The sequence below is a fragment of the Cetorhinus maximus genome, chromosome 19 (genome assembly GCF_964194155.1).
Source record: "Cetorhinus maximus chromosome 19, sCetMax3.hap1.1, whole genome shotgun sequence".
In the NCBI taxonomy this organism is placed as follows: domain Eukaryota; kingdom Metazoa; phylum Chordata; class Chondrichthyes; order Lamniformes; family Cetorhinidae; genus Cetorhinus; species Cetorhinus maximus.
The window spans coordinates 11,657,484-11,670,660 of NC_135897.1; the positions used below are offsets into that span (position 1 = coordinate 11,657,484).

At 44.1% G+C, this 13,177-nt stretch overlaps 1 protein-coding gene across 2 annotated transcripts in view; it reads right to left on the reverse strand.

Annotated features, from left to right (window-relative positions):
- Positions 1 to 4,391: 4,391 nt before the first annotated feature.
- LOC144693648 (vigilin-like) overlaps positions 4,392 to 13,177 on the reverse strand; it is a 77,728-nt gene continuing 68,942 nt past the window's right edge. For both annotated transcript variants that reach the window (XM_078563500.1, XM_078563501.1), the window contains exons 24-27: positions 11,118 to 11,297; positions 7,947 to 8,063; positions 6,314 to 6,442; positions 4,392 to 5,396 (exon numbers count right to left, since the gene is read on the reverse strand). In XM_078563500.1, the coding sequence (XP_078419626.1) occupies positions 5,307 to 5,396; positions 6,314 to 6,442; positions 7,947 to 8,063; positions 11,118 to 11,297 (516 nt within the window). In that variant the 3' untranslated portion in view covers positions 4,392 to 5,306. The remainder of the gene's footprint in view (positions 5,397 to 6,313; positions 6,443 to 7,946; positions 8,064 to 11,117; positions 11,298 to 13,177) is intronic.

Below are 13,177 nucleotides of genomic sequence, written 5' to 3' on the forward strand. Positions count from 1 at the left end.
CTAGTCGGAAGATGAGGTGCTGTTCCTCCAGTTTGCGTTGGGCTTCACTGGAACAACACAGCAAGCCAAGGACAGACATGTGGGCAAGGTCTCCCAAAGGTAAACTGGGCGACCGCTTTGCAGAAAACCTGCGGTTTGTCCGCAAGAAAGACCCAAACCACCCTGTCGCTTGCCATTTTAACACTCTACCCTGCTCTCTTGCCCACATGTCTGTCCTTGGCTTGCTGCATTGTTCCACACTAAAGCTGTACCTTGAGTGTCCTGCCATCCATTCTTAATTAGCACATTCTCTTAGATAATATCACCTTTAACACGTCTTTGTTCCTTTGTCTGTGACATCTTTTGACTATCTGCTCCTATCACTGCTTGCTTGTCCCTACTACCACCCACCCTCCCCAACTTCTCTCCCCCCACCCCACCCCCTACCTTAAACCAGCTTATATTTCACCCCTCTCCTAACTTTACTCAGTTCTGCTGAAGGGTCATGAGGACTCGAAACATCAACTTTTTTCTTCTCCACCGATGCTGCCAGACCTGCTGAGTTTTTCCAGGTAATTCTGTTTTAGTCTACAAAGGGATATGGATAAGTTGTGAAAAATTGGGAGATGGAGTACAATATGGGAAAATGTATGGTTTTCCACTTTGGCAGGAAGAATAGAAAAGCAGAATATTATTTAAATGGAGACTGCAGAATGCTCAGGTACAGAGGGATCTGGGTGTCCTTGTACATGAATCACAAAAAAGTTAACATGCAGGTACAGCAAGTAATTAGGAAGACAAATTGAATGTTGGTCTTAATTGCAAGGAGGATGAAATATAAAAGTAGGGCTTTCTACAACTGTACAGGGCATTGGAGACAGACTGGAGTCCTGTGTACAGTTTTGGTCTCCTTACTCAAGGAACAATGCTTGGTGAATGAATGTGAATTCATTCATTTAGTTACTTGGCTGATGATATTGAAGGAAATCACATACCTGTTAAAGATTTTGTGGTATAGGGTTATCAGAAGATTTGGAAACAAGGTGACTAAATAAAGTTGAAGTACAGGTCAGCCATGATCTAACTGAACACCACAAACAGGTTCTAGGGGCTGAATGGCCTATTCCTGGTTCTATAATTCTAATGTTGCTACAGTCACATCAATGTGCCAAATGAAATTCAATGCAGAGAACTGTGAAGTGATGTATTTTGGTAAGAAGAATAAGGAAATATAAAATAAAGGATACAATTCTAAAGTGGTGTAGCAGCAGAGACCTGAGGGTATATGTACACAAATTGTTGAAGGCTGCAGGGCAGGTTGAGTAAGCAAAGGAATACAGGATCCTGGGCCTTATAAAGAGAGGCAGAGAGTACAAAAGCAAGGAACTTACGATAAACATTTATGAAACACTGATTCAGCCTCAAATGGAGTATTGTATCCAATTCTGGGTACCACACTTTAGAAACAATGTGAAGTCATTGGAGAGGGTGCCAAAAGATTCATAGAATGGTTCCAGGGATGGGGGACTTCAGTTACATGAATAGATTAGTTTAGAGAAGCTGGCCGTTCCTGGAGAAAAAGGTTGAGAGGAGGTTTGATAGAGGTACTCAAAAACATGAAGGCTATGGACAGAGTAGATAGGGAGAAACTGTTTCCATTGGCAGAAGGGCGAGTACCAGAGGACACCGATTAAAGTGATTAGCAAAAGAATCATAGCTGAATTAAGGAAAAACCTTTCACACAGCAAGTGGTTAGGATCTGGAACGCACTGCCCGAGAGCACAGTGGAGGCAGATTCAATCGTGCCTTTCAAAAAGGCAATCGGATAATTATCCAAAGAGAAACATTTTGCAGGCTCAAGGAAAAGACTGGGCAGGGCAGGGGGAACCATCTCAGAGCACTTCGAGAGAACTGGCACAGACATGACGGGCCAAACCTACAGTTCCCATTCTATAATTCCAATTAAACTCAATTTAACTTGGTGACTCAGCTCAAAAGAAGATGTTCAATATTACCTGTCCAGCCACGTGCTGTTTTTGGTTGCCAAGAAAGTCTACATTGGTGGATATCCTTTGTTCAATCCATGTGAACTACCCAAGACCACACCAGCAAACTGGATGAATGATAGTTTCACACATTGTAGTAGCTAGCGTTTACAAAGCACAGGTGCAGAGTCCAGAAATACTAGTTATTCAATTTTTTTATTTTGGATTTATAAAATTCCAGTGTCATCCATATCTCCTATACATTTGCATATCTCCATTCAGAATTAAGGCCAATGGGTCTTACATGGAAACTGCTTGTTCTTTGTATTGCATCAACATGGAAGACTTGAACAGGTGTGAGCAGTGAAAATAGGCCTGTTTCTCAAATCCTTCATTATGTCAACAGGGCAGGGGTCAATAGCAGACAAGGGAAATGGCATTGGAACATTGATGGTTTGGACAAAAAGGACAAAAAGAAGGCCATGGTACCTAATGCATGAACATCCACTTTAAAATTAAGCTGAACCTAAAGTGTGCCATCAGACTGGCAACACTGGCCGAGTTGTGTTCTGCTGGAGAACTTAGTACCAAATATGCACCCTGGTGATCTTGGTACATTATTGCTACTTTGCTCCCTACATTAGGGGAAAGTCAGCCTTCAGCTAGCATTCTCAGCCTGCACCAGAGAAGGGAATTGCGCACTGACACCCTGAGAAGATTAGCAAGTTGTTTCAAAAGAAAAGCCAATTTTTACCCCAGGTAAATCAAAGTATTATCAAACTGAGATCTACAAATTTTGTTTAAATCTGCAAGGTGAAAACTCACAGTTGTGCACATGCAAGTACACAAGTGTAGTCACACCTCAGCTTTAAAGTGCCAGCAAGAGACTACCATAACTAAGAGATAGCCAGGTTCTGAGAGAGGCAGTACATCCCTACACATGAAGGGGCCACTAATCCTACAGTTACTCATTCAGAAACCACATAATTACTGCAACACCTCCAGGTGAACTGTAAGAACACAGCCTGATATTGGCTGTCAACCAGTTTACAGCCTAATCAAACCGGTTCTTCTTGGGCGGCGGGGGGGGCGTGTGTAGGAGAAACGTTTTTTTCTTGTGGTTTACACGTAACAGGAATGTCAAACTATGCAACTTTCAATTGATTAGAAAATCAAATCAATTCCAGCATTCAGCAAAATAAAAAGATAGCTCGTTCTGATTTTAGAGGGAACCGAAGGTTAAGGATCAAGAACAATTCACAGCGAAGTGGCTGGGTTTTCCATAAGCTCGAGAAAAAATACACTTGAAAATAACTTGGAAACAAAAGTCTGAAAACAAAATGGCTTCGACTCACTGGACTGCAGGTCCCGAGGCAAAAGCCTCTTTCACAGTGAAGTGAGACTATGGGGAGCCAGTAACAAAGGGAGAAAAGTGAAAATTAAAACAGATGATCTCAATTTTCAATAGGTTAGTGTTTTTGTCAAGTTTTCTCTATCTTTGTAGATTTCAGGAAGTTCAGTTTCTCAAACCACCCAGCCCTGAAGGATGAACCGTGCCCACCAACGCTCTCCACCCCAACCCAACCCATGAAGGTAGTAAGGACCCAGTCACTGGGAGCAGCATTACTGATGGTGGGTGTGACCCAAGCTATAAAAAGATGCACTTCATATACTCTCCGCTTCCCCAAACCTTTGGGTATTCTGTGCGGTGCAAGAGGGTTAGCCAAACTGTGTGTGTGGATTAACCCAAGTGCACGATTAGGAGCCAAAATGTGGCTAATAAGATTTACCAGCCTTGAAAGTATTGGCTCAGAAGCTGTAGTGTTGGTGGGGGAATTGCACAGCTCCTCCCCCCACACTTCTTACTGTTCAACATGGGCATTCTTACCAGCATGAGAAAATAAATTCCAATTTAAAACAGGAAGGTTCTCTTTCCCCTTCAAGGTACAAGTTGGTGGTATTTGCTGTACATTCTAACATTAGAATGCACACATTCTACAAGTTAGCTTCTCCCAAGCTCTTTGGAATTGATGCACTGACAGGCCCAAAGTCACCATCATGCATGTGAGATATGTATAATATATACACACACGTGCACAAAACTCTGATAATTGAGTGCCTTTTCTGTACACGGAAACACTATGTAAAGTCCAGGGTAAACAAACATATATGTCATTCTAATTTGTTTCGGGTTTTCTCGACGGAACCAAAATTTCTTATTCAAGAAAATCTGCGTTATGAAAGAGAAATTAGGGAAGGAATAAACCCACCACTTCAGGGATCTTTGCAATAGGAGCAGGCTGCACGTTCGAGGCCTCACCCTTCATGATAGTTCATTAGTCACTGCCCTGGCTTTGTGCCGTTTGCAAACAGCAAGTCAGCCAATGAGTCTTTGGCTGTGGGACAGTTTAAGAGAATCCATTTGGCTTGTTTTTGCATTTTTTTTTTTAAATCCCCTCAGTGCTCATTTGCTGTTGGCCCTGTTATGATAAGTAGAGCTTCATTTACACTCTTGTGCTCAGGGGTGTGTTCATGGCCTCATTTTTGGATAAAGCAATATCAGTGTATGCACAATGGCCTATCCCAGAGGATGGGAGGAAGCAACAGAGGCCATGAATGTTGAACAACCCTGGAACAATGGTCTACGACAAAAGTCTACTTGATTGGAAGGAACATAGGATTCAGGTTTTAATTTAAATGAGGTCAGTCTAATTAGCTGTGTATGCTACGACTTAACTGGGATTGCTAATCGGATTCACGGCCAAGTTCCAAGTGCAGGTATTAAAATGGGCTTAAGAGCTCTATGGCAAGTGGCAGCTGAAGGGTTAAAGCAATTGCACTCTACCAGGAAAACTGCAAAGGCAGGTAAAAGGATGCTGGCTCCAGGGGGAATCAGGAGACCACAATCCGTACCTAGTCTTTGCTTCAAACTCCTGCAAATGTTGACTCAACTGAAATTAACTGCGGACCAAGTTGTGGGCCCAGCCGGGAGCCTGGATAAACGTCAGAATTTGGGCCACTGCATGTAACAGGTCAGCAATCGATTCAGCGCTGAGCTGTTTTCAAACAGAGTTGTGTTTATCGGGGTACGTGGAATGCCGTGAGATTTAGACCACGCAACTGCGTAGCTATAAATGAGGCTCACAAGTATGGCCCTCAAATCACGGCAGCTGTGTTTTTGGAAACGATTGTGACACAGGAAGTAATTTTTGCTACGTAATTACTTGCTAGGTTGCTGAATTGGAATCAAACAGGAAGCACATCTTGGCAACCCAGCAGTGTGTTTGGTGGGGGTGGGGGCAGGGGCAGGGGGGGGTTGTGGAAAATAGAGCTTCTTCCAGCTCAGAATCTTTTCGGTCCCCACGGTGAAGCCTTTGGAGCAACTGGAGCACCAAAACTCGGGAAATCTTCAGAGCTACTCATATCTGGAGCCTGAGGAGATAAATTCAAAAAAGAAATTACATAGAATTTTCCCAAAGTAAACAAAAGCATGAATGCATGAGGATTATAAAATGAAGGCTTAAAATTCAACACAGGTTCAAATCCAGACTAGAGGAGGTTTCCTCTCTTGGGTAGGCCCATAGTGGCTTCACCATCAAAATTTCAGATTTTCTAAATCAATGGCTAAAAATCCAGCCCCTGGTTCCAAACCTGGCCCAATCAGGGATGGATCCCTGCAAAATACTTGGTGGTTATTGCATTGTGTGCAACATACACGCCAAGGAGTCAGGGGATTTTTGGGAGTGCCAAGAAGGGGAAATCACCCAGGCTTGTACTCCAGATTACACATACTCCCAGTGTGTGTGTGTGGACATCAAGGTTGAGATTGTCATGCGAGGATACCAGATACTTGCACGAGTGGCTGGGTGGAAATCTAGTCATGAGTCCCAATGGGACTGATCAAGAATTCAGGAGAGGGAGAAAGAAATTCACAAAGAGCGAAAAAAAAAAGTGAAACATCACAGCTTGGCAGGAATGGGCTGAATAGCAATCCAATAATCCTTCTGCTGTGTCAAAATGATTTCCATGCTCAGTCTTGAAAACCTCAATTGTTGAAAACTAGCCCTTTTAAAAAAAAATGTAAAATGTTTATATTTTCCCTACAATCCTCTCGCTCTCAAAGCACCACATCCAGATGGGAGACAGGCTGCACCTTGACTTTATCAGGAGACATGAAAGTGCTGCCTCGGGACCAAGTTTCTACCATGAGATATACTGGAATGAAAATTTTCATGTATTCCAGTAACCCTACATGGGCTGCCAGCACGTGCAGCCTCAAAAAAAGCTGCAGTTCTTTGCATCCCATGTACTCACAGTTAAACAAGATGTTAAGAGTGAAAGTTCCTTACCTTTTCCGTGCCGCTAGTCCATGGAGCATCTCTCACCACAAAGCCCTTGGAGATGGTTTTTGGTTCATCCATGCGTGATGCTGGTTTCATGTATGCCTGCATGGCCTCACTTTCCACAACATCTGACATCTGAAGGGGGAGAGAGAGAGAGAGAGAGAGATCATAAGAAATAGGAGCAAGCAGTTGGCCATTCGACCCATTTAATAAGGTTGTGGCTGATCTGACTGCAGCCTTAAATTCTTCTTTCGTGCCAGTCCTCCATACCCTTGACTCCCTTGTCAATCAAAAGTTTGTCCAATTCAGCCTGAATACATTCAAAAGACCCAGCCTTCTTGGCTCTGTGGAAGAGAATTCCCAACAATAACGATTCTCCGAGAGGTTCCTCCTCATCTGTGTTAAATGAGACTAATTTTTAAAACTGTGCCTCCTACTTCCAGATTTCCCCCTCGAGAGGAAACATGCTCTCAGCATCCACCCTGTCAAATCCCCTCAGGATCTTAAATGTTTCAATAAGATTACCTCTCATCTTTAACTCCAATGGGTATAGGCTCAAGCTGCTCTATCTTTCCTCATAAGACAACCTCTTCATCCCAGGAATCAGTGTAGTGAACATTCTCTGAACTGTTTCCAATGCAAGCACATTCTTCTTTAAGTAAGGAGACCAGAACTATACACACTACTCCAGCTGCAGTCTCACCAATGCCCTGCACAGTTGCAGCAAGACTTCCCTACTTTAATACTCCAACCCCCCTTACATTAAAAGGCAAATAACAGAATGCAATTTGCAAATTAGCAGCAAGCTACCAGAAGACACAGACACACAAAAAAATAGGGAAATCACACACTAACCCCCAGTCAAACAGCAACAGCCAACTTTTATTGTAGGTACAATCCCATCCTGCTCAAGTTGCGCTTGATTACAAGAGTGGCTACACTTTAAAAAGGTACTTCACTGGTTGTAAAACACAGATGGTGGTTGTGAAAGGTGTTATAACAATGCAAGACTGTCTTTCTATTAATTCAACACATTTACAGCTTGCAACATTAATTTGCAAGACTCTTTTATAAAGAATGTAAGTAATATGGGGAATTGACCGTTTCATCCAGCTGATTCTGGTTCTCTCCACTGCAGTGATCGATACTGCACTGAGGTTATTTGCCACTTGAGTTATACACTGCCTATAAAACTGGTGTCAAGTTCAATGGGATCATGCAGCTCCAGTCTACACATCTAACAACAATAATTTGCACCTATATAGTGCCTTTAGTGTAGTAAAACATCCCAAAGGTGTTCCACAGGAGTGCTATGAGACAAAGTTTGACACCACAATCACACAAGATGATAAACAAGCACATCACCAGAAGCATGGACAAAGAGGCAGGTTTTAATGAACATCTTTTAAAGGAGGAGACAGAGAAGGTGAAGTTTGAAGAAGGAATTTCAGAACTTGGGACTTGGACAGCTGAAGGCACTGCCCCCAGCAGTGTGGCAATCAGGGATACACAAGAGGCCAGCAGTGCAGCGTGCAGAAGCCCAGTTTCAATAGTGTAGCAAAGTTGTTGGAAGGTCTGCTGCTAAATGGGGAATACCATTGTGTATCGGCTGAGCTGCCAACACTCAACTGATACTTACATATTCCTCCTCCAAGTTCAAGAGATGGTCGATAGCCTCATCCACATTCTCAGGCAGGCCAGTCACAGTGACGCGGTCCAAATCTTCTGCCCCAGTCGGAGGGAAACGGATGTCAACCTGCAGCACAACAAAAAGGCAAATCGTGTGAACCATCTGTATTTGGAAAGTGCCTGTGAGGACACCAGATAAAGGTCCCAGTGAGGTGCATTACAATTCAAGTTACAAAAGCAAAACACAAACAGCAATCACTTAATATAAAAACAGAAAATGCTGGAAACACACAGTAGGTCTGGCAGGATCTGTGGAGACAGAAACAGAGTTAATGCTTCAGGTCAATGACCTTCATCATTGTTAGTTTTTGTAACAAGATTTAAAACAAAATACAGAAACAGCAAAATGGCCAATTTAAACTTTATGTAAATTACTTTTGCTTTATTTGGAAAACCATACTGTCTGTTCGGTCAATTCCAACTTGTATACATGTTATTAAAACGAATCTCTGACAAAAAAAAAACCAGGGAAATGGGGGAGGAGAGGAACGAATCAACGGAAATGCCTGTGATAGGATAGAAGGCAGAAGAGATTAAATGACAAAGGATGATGGTGCTAGGTGAAAATGAGCTGGTTATGGGACAATAAATAAAGAATGGGTCTAAAGAAGGTGTACAAGAGTAAAGCAGAATCACCCATGCTCCAAAAAACAGAAAAAATATGGAAGCAGAGGTAATGATGTGAAATTACTGGACTCAGTCTGGAAGGCTGTAATGTTCCAAGTCAAAAGACAAGATGCTGTTCCTTGAACTCCTTGGACAGTGTAATAGGCAGAGGACAGAGGTCAGAGTCGGGGCAAAGTGATGAAGTAAAATGACAGATGACTGGAAGCTCTGGGTCATAATTGTGGGCTGAGTGGGTGTGTTCTGCAAAGGTGTCACCTAATTTGCATTTGGTCTCCCCAGTGTGGAGCAGACCGCATTGTGAGCAGTGAACATGGTATACTTAACTGACAGAAGTACAAGTAAATCACTGCTTCACCAGGAAGGAATGGTCAGGGCCCTGGAAATGAGAAATGATGGGAGGTAAAAGTCAGGTGTTATATCTCTGTTTGTATGGAGAGATGCCATGGGAAGGAGAGGGCATGTTGGGGTGACTGAGGAGTGGGTCACGGTGTTGGGAAGGGAACAGTCTCTTCAGAATACAGAAAGTGCATCTGCGGGGTGGGGATGGGGGTTGGCAAGGAGATATGTTTGGAGGTGGCATCACACTAGAGGCAGTAATGGTGGAGAATCATCTATTGAATGTGGAAGCTGAAAGGCAAGCCTGTCAGAGAAGCAAACAGATTGAGATTTTGCTTCTAGTTCTTTAGCGATATTCCTTCAGTAGTATGGACTAATGCCAACACATCTCCCTCCTTCCTCTAAGATAAAAGCAAAATACTGTGGATGCTGGAAATCTGAAACAAAAACAAAAATTGCTGGAAAAACTCAGGTCGGACAGTATCTGTGGAGAGAAAGAATTCCGATTAAGCACTTTACAGCCTTCCAGACTTAACGTTGAATTCAACAGCTTCAGATCATAAACTCTTTCTTCCATCCTCACCCCTTTTTGATCCCTTTTTTCAAACATTTTTTTCCCCCACCTACTTCTTATTTTTAAAATTTATTTCCATTCATTGTGTTATCCCACCTTTTAGTCTATTTTGATCTTTTCTCCTACACCGTCCCCTCCCCCCACCACACCCCACTAGGGCCATCTGTCACTTGCTCCTCCTGCTTTCTATTCTTAATGTCACCATTAGCACCTCCTTTAGCCAGTATCACCACCATCAACACCTCTTTGACCTTTTGCAATCGCTCCTTTGCCTCCACCTATCACTGGCCTTCTATCCAGCTTCACCTGTCCCACCCCCCCCCCAACCACGCACTTAAACAGTATATATTTCACCACATTTCTACTTCTCTTTAGTTCTGAAGTCATCTGGACTCCAAACCTTAACTCTGTCTTTCTCTCCACAGATGCTGTCAGACCTGCTGAGTTTTTCCAGCAATTTTTGTTTTTGTCCCTCCTTCCTATTATCACCAAACCTCCTAATCCCTGCGTGGCACCCCCTCTTCTCCCCTCCAGATTTCAATTTAGGGTCTGTTCTGAACATTCTACCACTCCGCGACACAGGAGCACCTGCTTGCCAGACAATCCTCACTCCTCAACAGGAAGAGTCACAACTTGGTGTGTGATGACCCCACCCACCCTCACCGCTGTGGATCGGGTACAGGTGGTGCACTAAAGCAAAGACAAACTGAGTTATCGGCAGTCAGTCAATCGTCCAGGATTGGATAACTGGGATTGAATTGCTTGAAGCGCGCTGGCTAACATATTAAAGTGTTTAAATGATGGCTAGCTGCACTGCATCACTGCCCCTTTAATCATGCTCTCTCAGGGACATGGCTTTTTTTCCACTTTTCACTACAGTTGGTGAACTATCTTGATCTAATAGTCTTGTACTAAAAGCTTTATGACAATCTACATTGCATGAACTGCAAAAACTAATTTCTTTCTCACTAATCCAGAACTGACTCAAGCTTATCCCACCCAGACGTCATCTCCCAGCAGAATTATTTCCATAATTCACCCCCACCTACATTTTCTCTCCTTTCCTGAAGACATTAACTCACATGAAGTTATTAATAAAAAAAGGCTTTGGTCTATCAAGTCTGCCCAGTTTAGACATTGCAGTGCACAAGGTTGCACATTGCCCAGTTCCACCCACAGTGCATGCTGCCTCATTGTCCAGCCCCCAACATGCCCCCGCCCCCAACACCCCACCCCGCCCCATTACATGCTGCCTTCTCCCACCCCTAGTCACACACTTCAATCACCCAGCCCCCCTCAAAAATATGCTGCCATTGCCCAGGCTCCAGTCATACATTGCAGATGAGAACCTTTGGTGGCTGGATAAGTTCCTATGCTTCACGCATGAACCTTAACAGGAAGTATTGGGATGGTATCTAATCGTGACAATGGAATGGGGGTATTACAGGTCAGTCAGATCCAATCATTATCCACGAATGCATGCTCCAGTACTTGCAACAACCCTGTTGCTGCCTTATCTGGTTTTGCCCTCAGCATATAGGCCTCACGTGTAGAATCGTTGCAGGTTGTAACAGGCTAGCTCACCTTGAAGTCCTCCATAATCTTTCGAATGGCTTTGCCGCGGGCACCAATAATACGGGCGTGGACCTTGTGGTTGAGAGTAATGTCCTCGGATACCATCTCCTCCAGCTCCGACACTATTTTCATGATGGCTTCCTTGGCAGTTTCTGTATTTTTCTCGTACCCAGTTATAGTTATCTGATCCTAAAACAGAGAAGCAGGAAGAAGTTAAGAGCAATAGATCGAAGGTGCTCATGGCAAAGCAGCATGATGCAAGATCTGCCTTGCCTAGCATGGCCACAGACTGATGCCATCACTTCTCCCTTCACTTGGCAACACCAACGTTAACCCAACAAAAGTGCCCCGGCTCCAGACTGCAGTAAGCTGTAGCTTGCATCCTCCCTATAATGTAGCTACAGTTGGTGCTATGCCCTCTCCAATATTACAAAGAATTAACAGCAACAGCACAAAAATAGGCCATTCAGCCTAACTGGAGGCTGTTTCCTCGAGCTGGGGAGTCCAGAACTAGGTGTTCAGTCTCAGAATTTTTTTTTTTATAAATTCATTCACAGGATGGGCCAGTATTTATTGTCCATCCCTAGTTGCCCTTGAGAAGGTGGTGGTGAGCAATCTTCTTGAATCGCTGCAGTCCATGTGGTGTAGGTACACCCATAATGCTGTTAGGAAGGAAGGGAGTTCCTGGATTTTGACCCAGCGACAGTGAAGGAACAGTGATATATATTTCCAAGTCAGAATGGTGAGTGACTTGGAGGGGAACTTCCAGGTGTTGGTGTTCCATCTATCTGCTGCCCTTGTCCTTCTAGATGGTAGTGGTCATGGGTTTGGAAGGTGCTGTCGAAGGAGCCTTGAATTCCTACAGTGCATCTTGTCGATGGTACACACTGCTGCTACTGTGCGTCAGTGGTGGAGGGAGTGAATGTTTGTGGATGTGGTGCCAATCAAGCGGACTGCTTTGTCCTGGATGGTATCAAACTTCGAGTGTCATGGGAGCTGCACTCATCCAAGCAAGCGGGGAGTATTCCACCACGCTCCTCACTTGTGCATGGTGGACAGGCTTTGGGGAGTCAGGAGGCGAGTTACTCGTTGCACGATTCCTAGCCTCTGACCTGCTCTTGTAGCCACAGTATTTATATGGTTAGTCCAGTTCAGTTTCTGGTCAATGGTAACCCCCAGGACATTAATAGTGGAGGATTCAGTAATGGTAATGCCATTGAACATCAAGGGACTATGGTTGGATTCTCTCTTGTTGGAGATGGTCATTGTCTGACACTTGTGGCGCGAATGTTACTTGCCATAGCCCAGGATATTGTCCAGGTTTTGCTGGATTTGGACATGGACTGCTTCAGTATCTGAGTCATCGTGGAATGGTGCTGAACACTGCAATCATCAGTCAACATCCCCACATTCTGACCTTATGCTGCAAGGAAGATCATTGATGAAGCAACTGAAGATTGCTGGGCCTAGGGCGAAGTCCTACCTTCACACTGAGGATACCCTCCATCGTGCTGTGTGGCACTACCACTGTGCTAAATGGGATAAATTTCGAACAGATCTAGCAACTCAAGACTGGGCATCCATGAGGCGCTGTGGGCCATCAGCAGCAGCAGAATTGTACTCAAACAAAAATCTATAACCTCATGGCCCAGCATAGCCCCTATTCTACCATTACCATCAAGCCAGGGGATCAACTCTGGTTCAAAGAAGAGTGCAGGAGGGCATGCCAGGAACAGCACCAGGCATACCTAAAAATGAGGTGTCAACCTGGTGAAGCTACAACACAGGACTACTTGTGTGTCAAACGGCATAAGCAGCAAGTGATAGACAGAGTTAAGCGATCCCACAACCAATGGATCAGATCTAAGCTCTGCAGTCCTGCCACATGCAGCCGTGAACGGTGGAGGACAATTAAACAACTCACTGGGAGGGGGAGGGTCCACAAATATCCCCATCCTCAATGATGGAGGAACCCAGCACATCAGTGCAAAAGATAAGGCTGAAGCATTTGCAACAATCTTCAGCCAGAAGTGCCGAGTGGATGATCCATCTTGGCCTCCTTCAGAGGT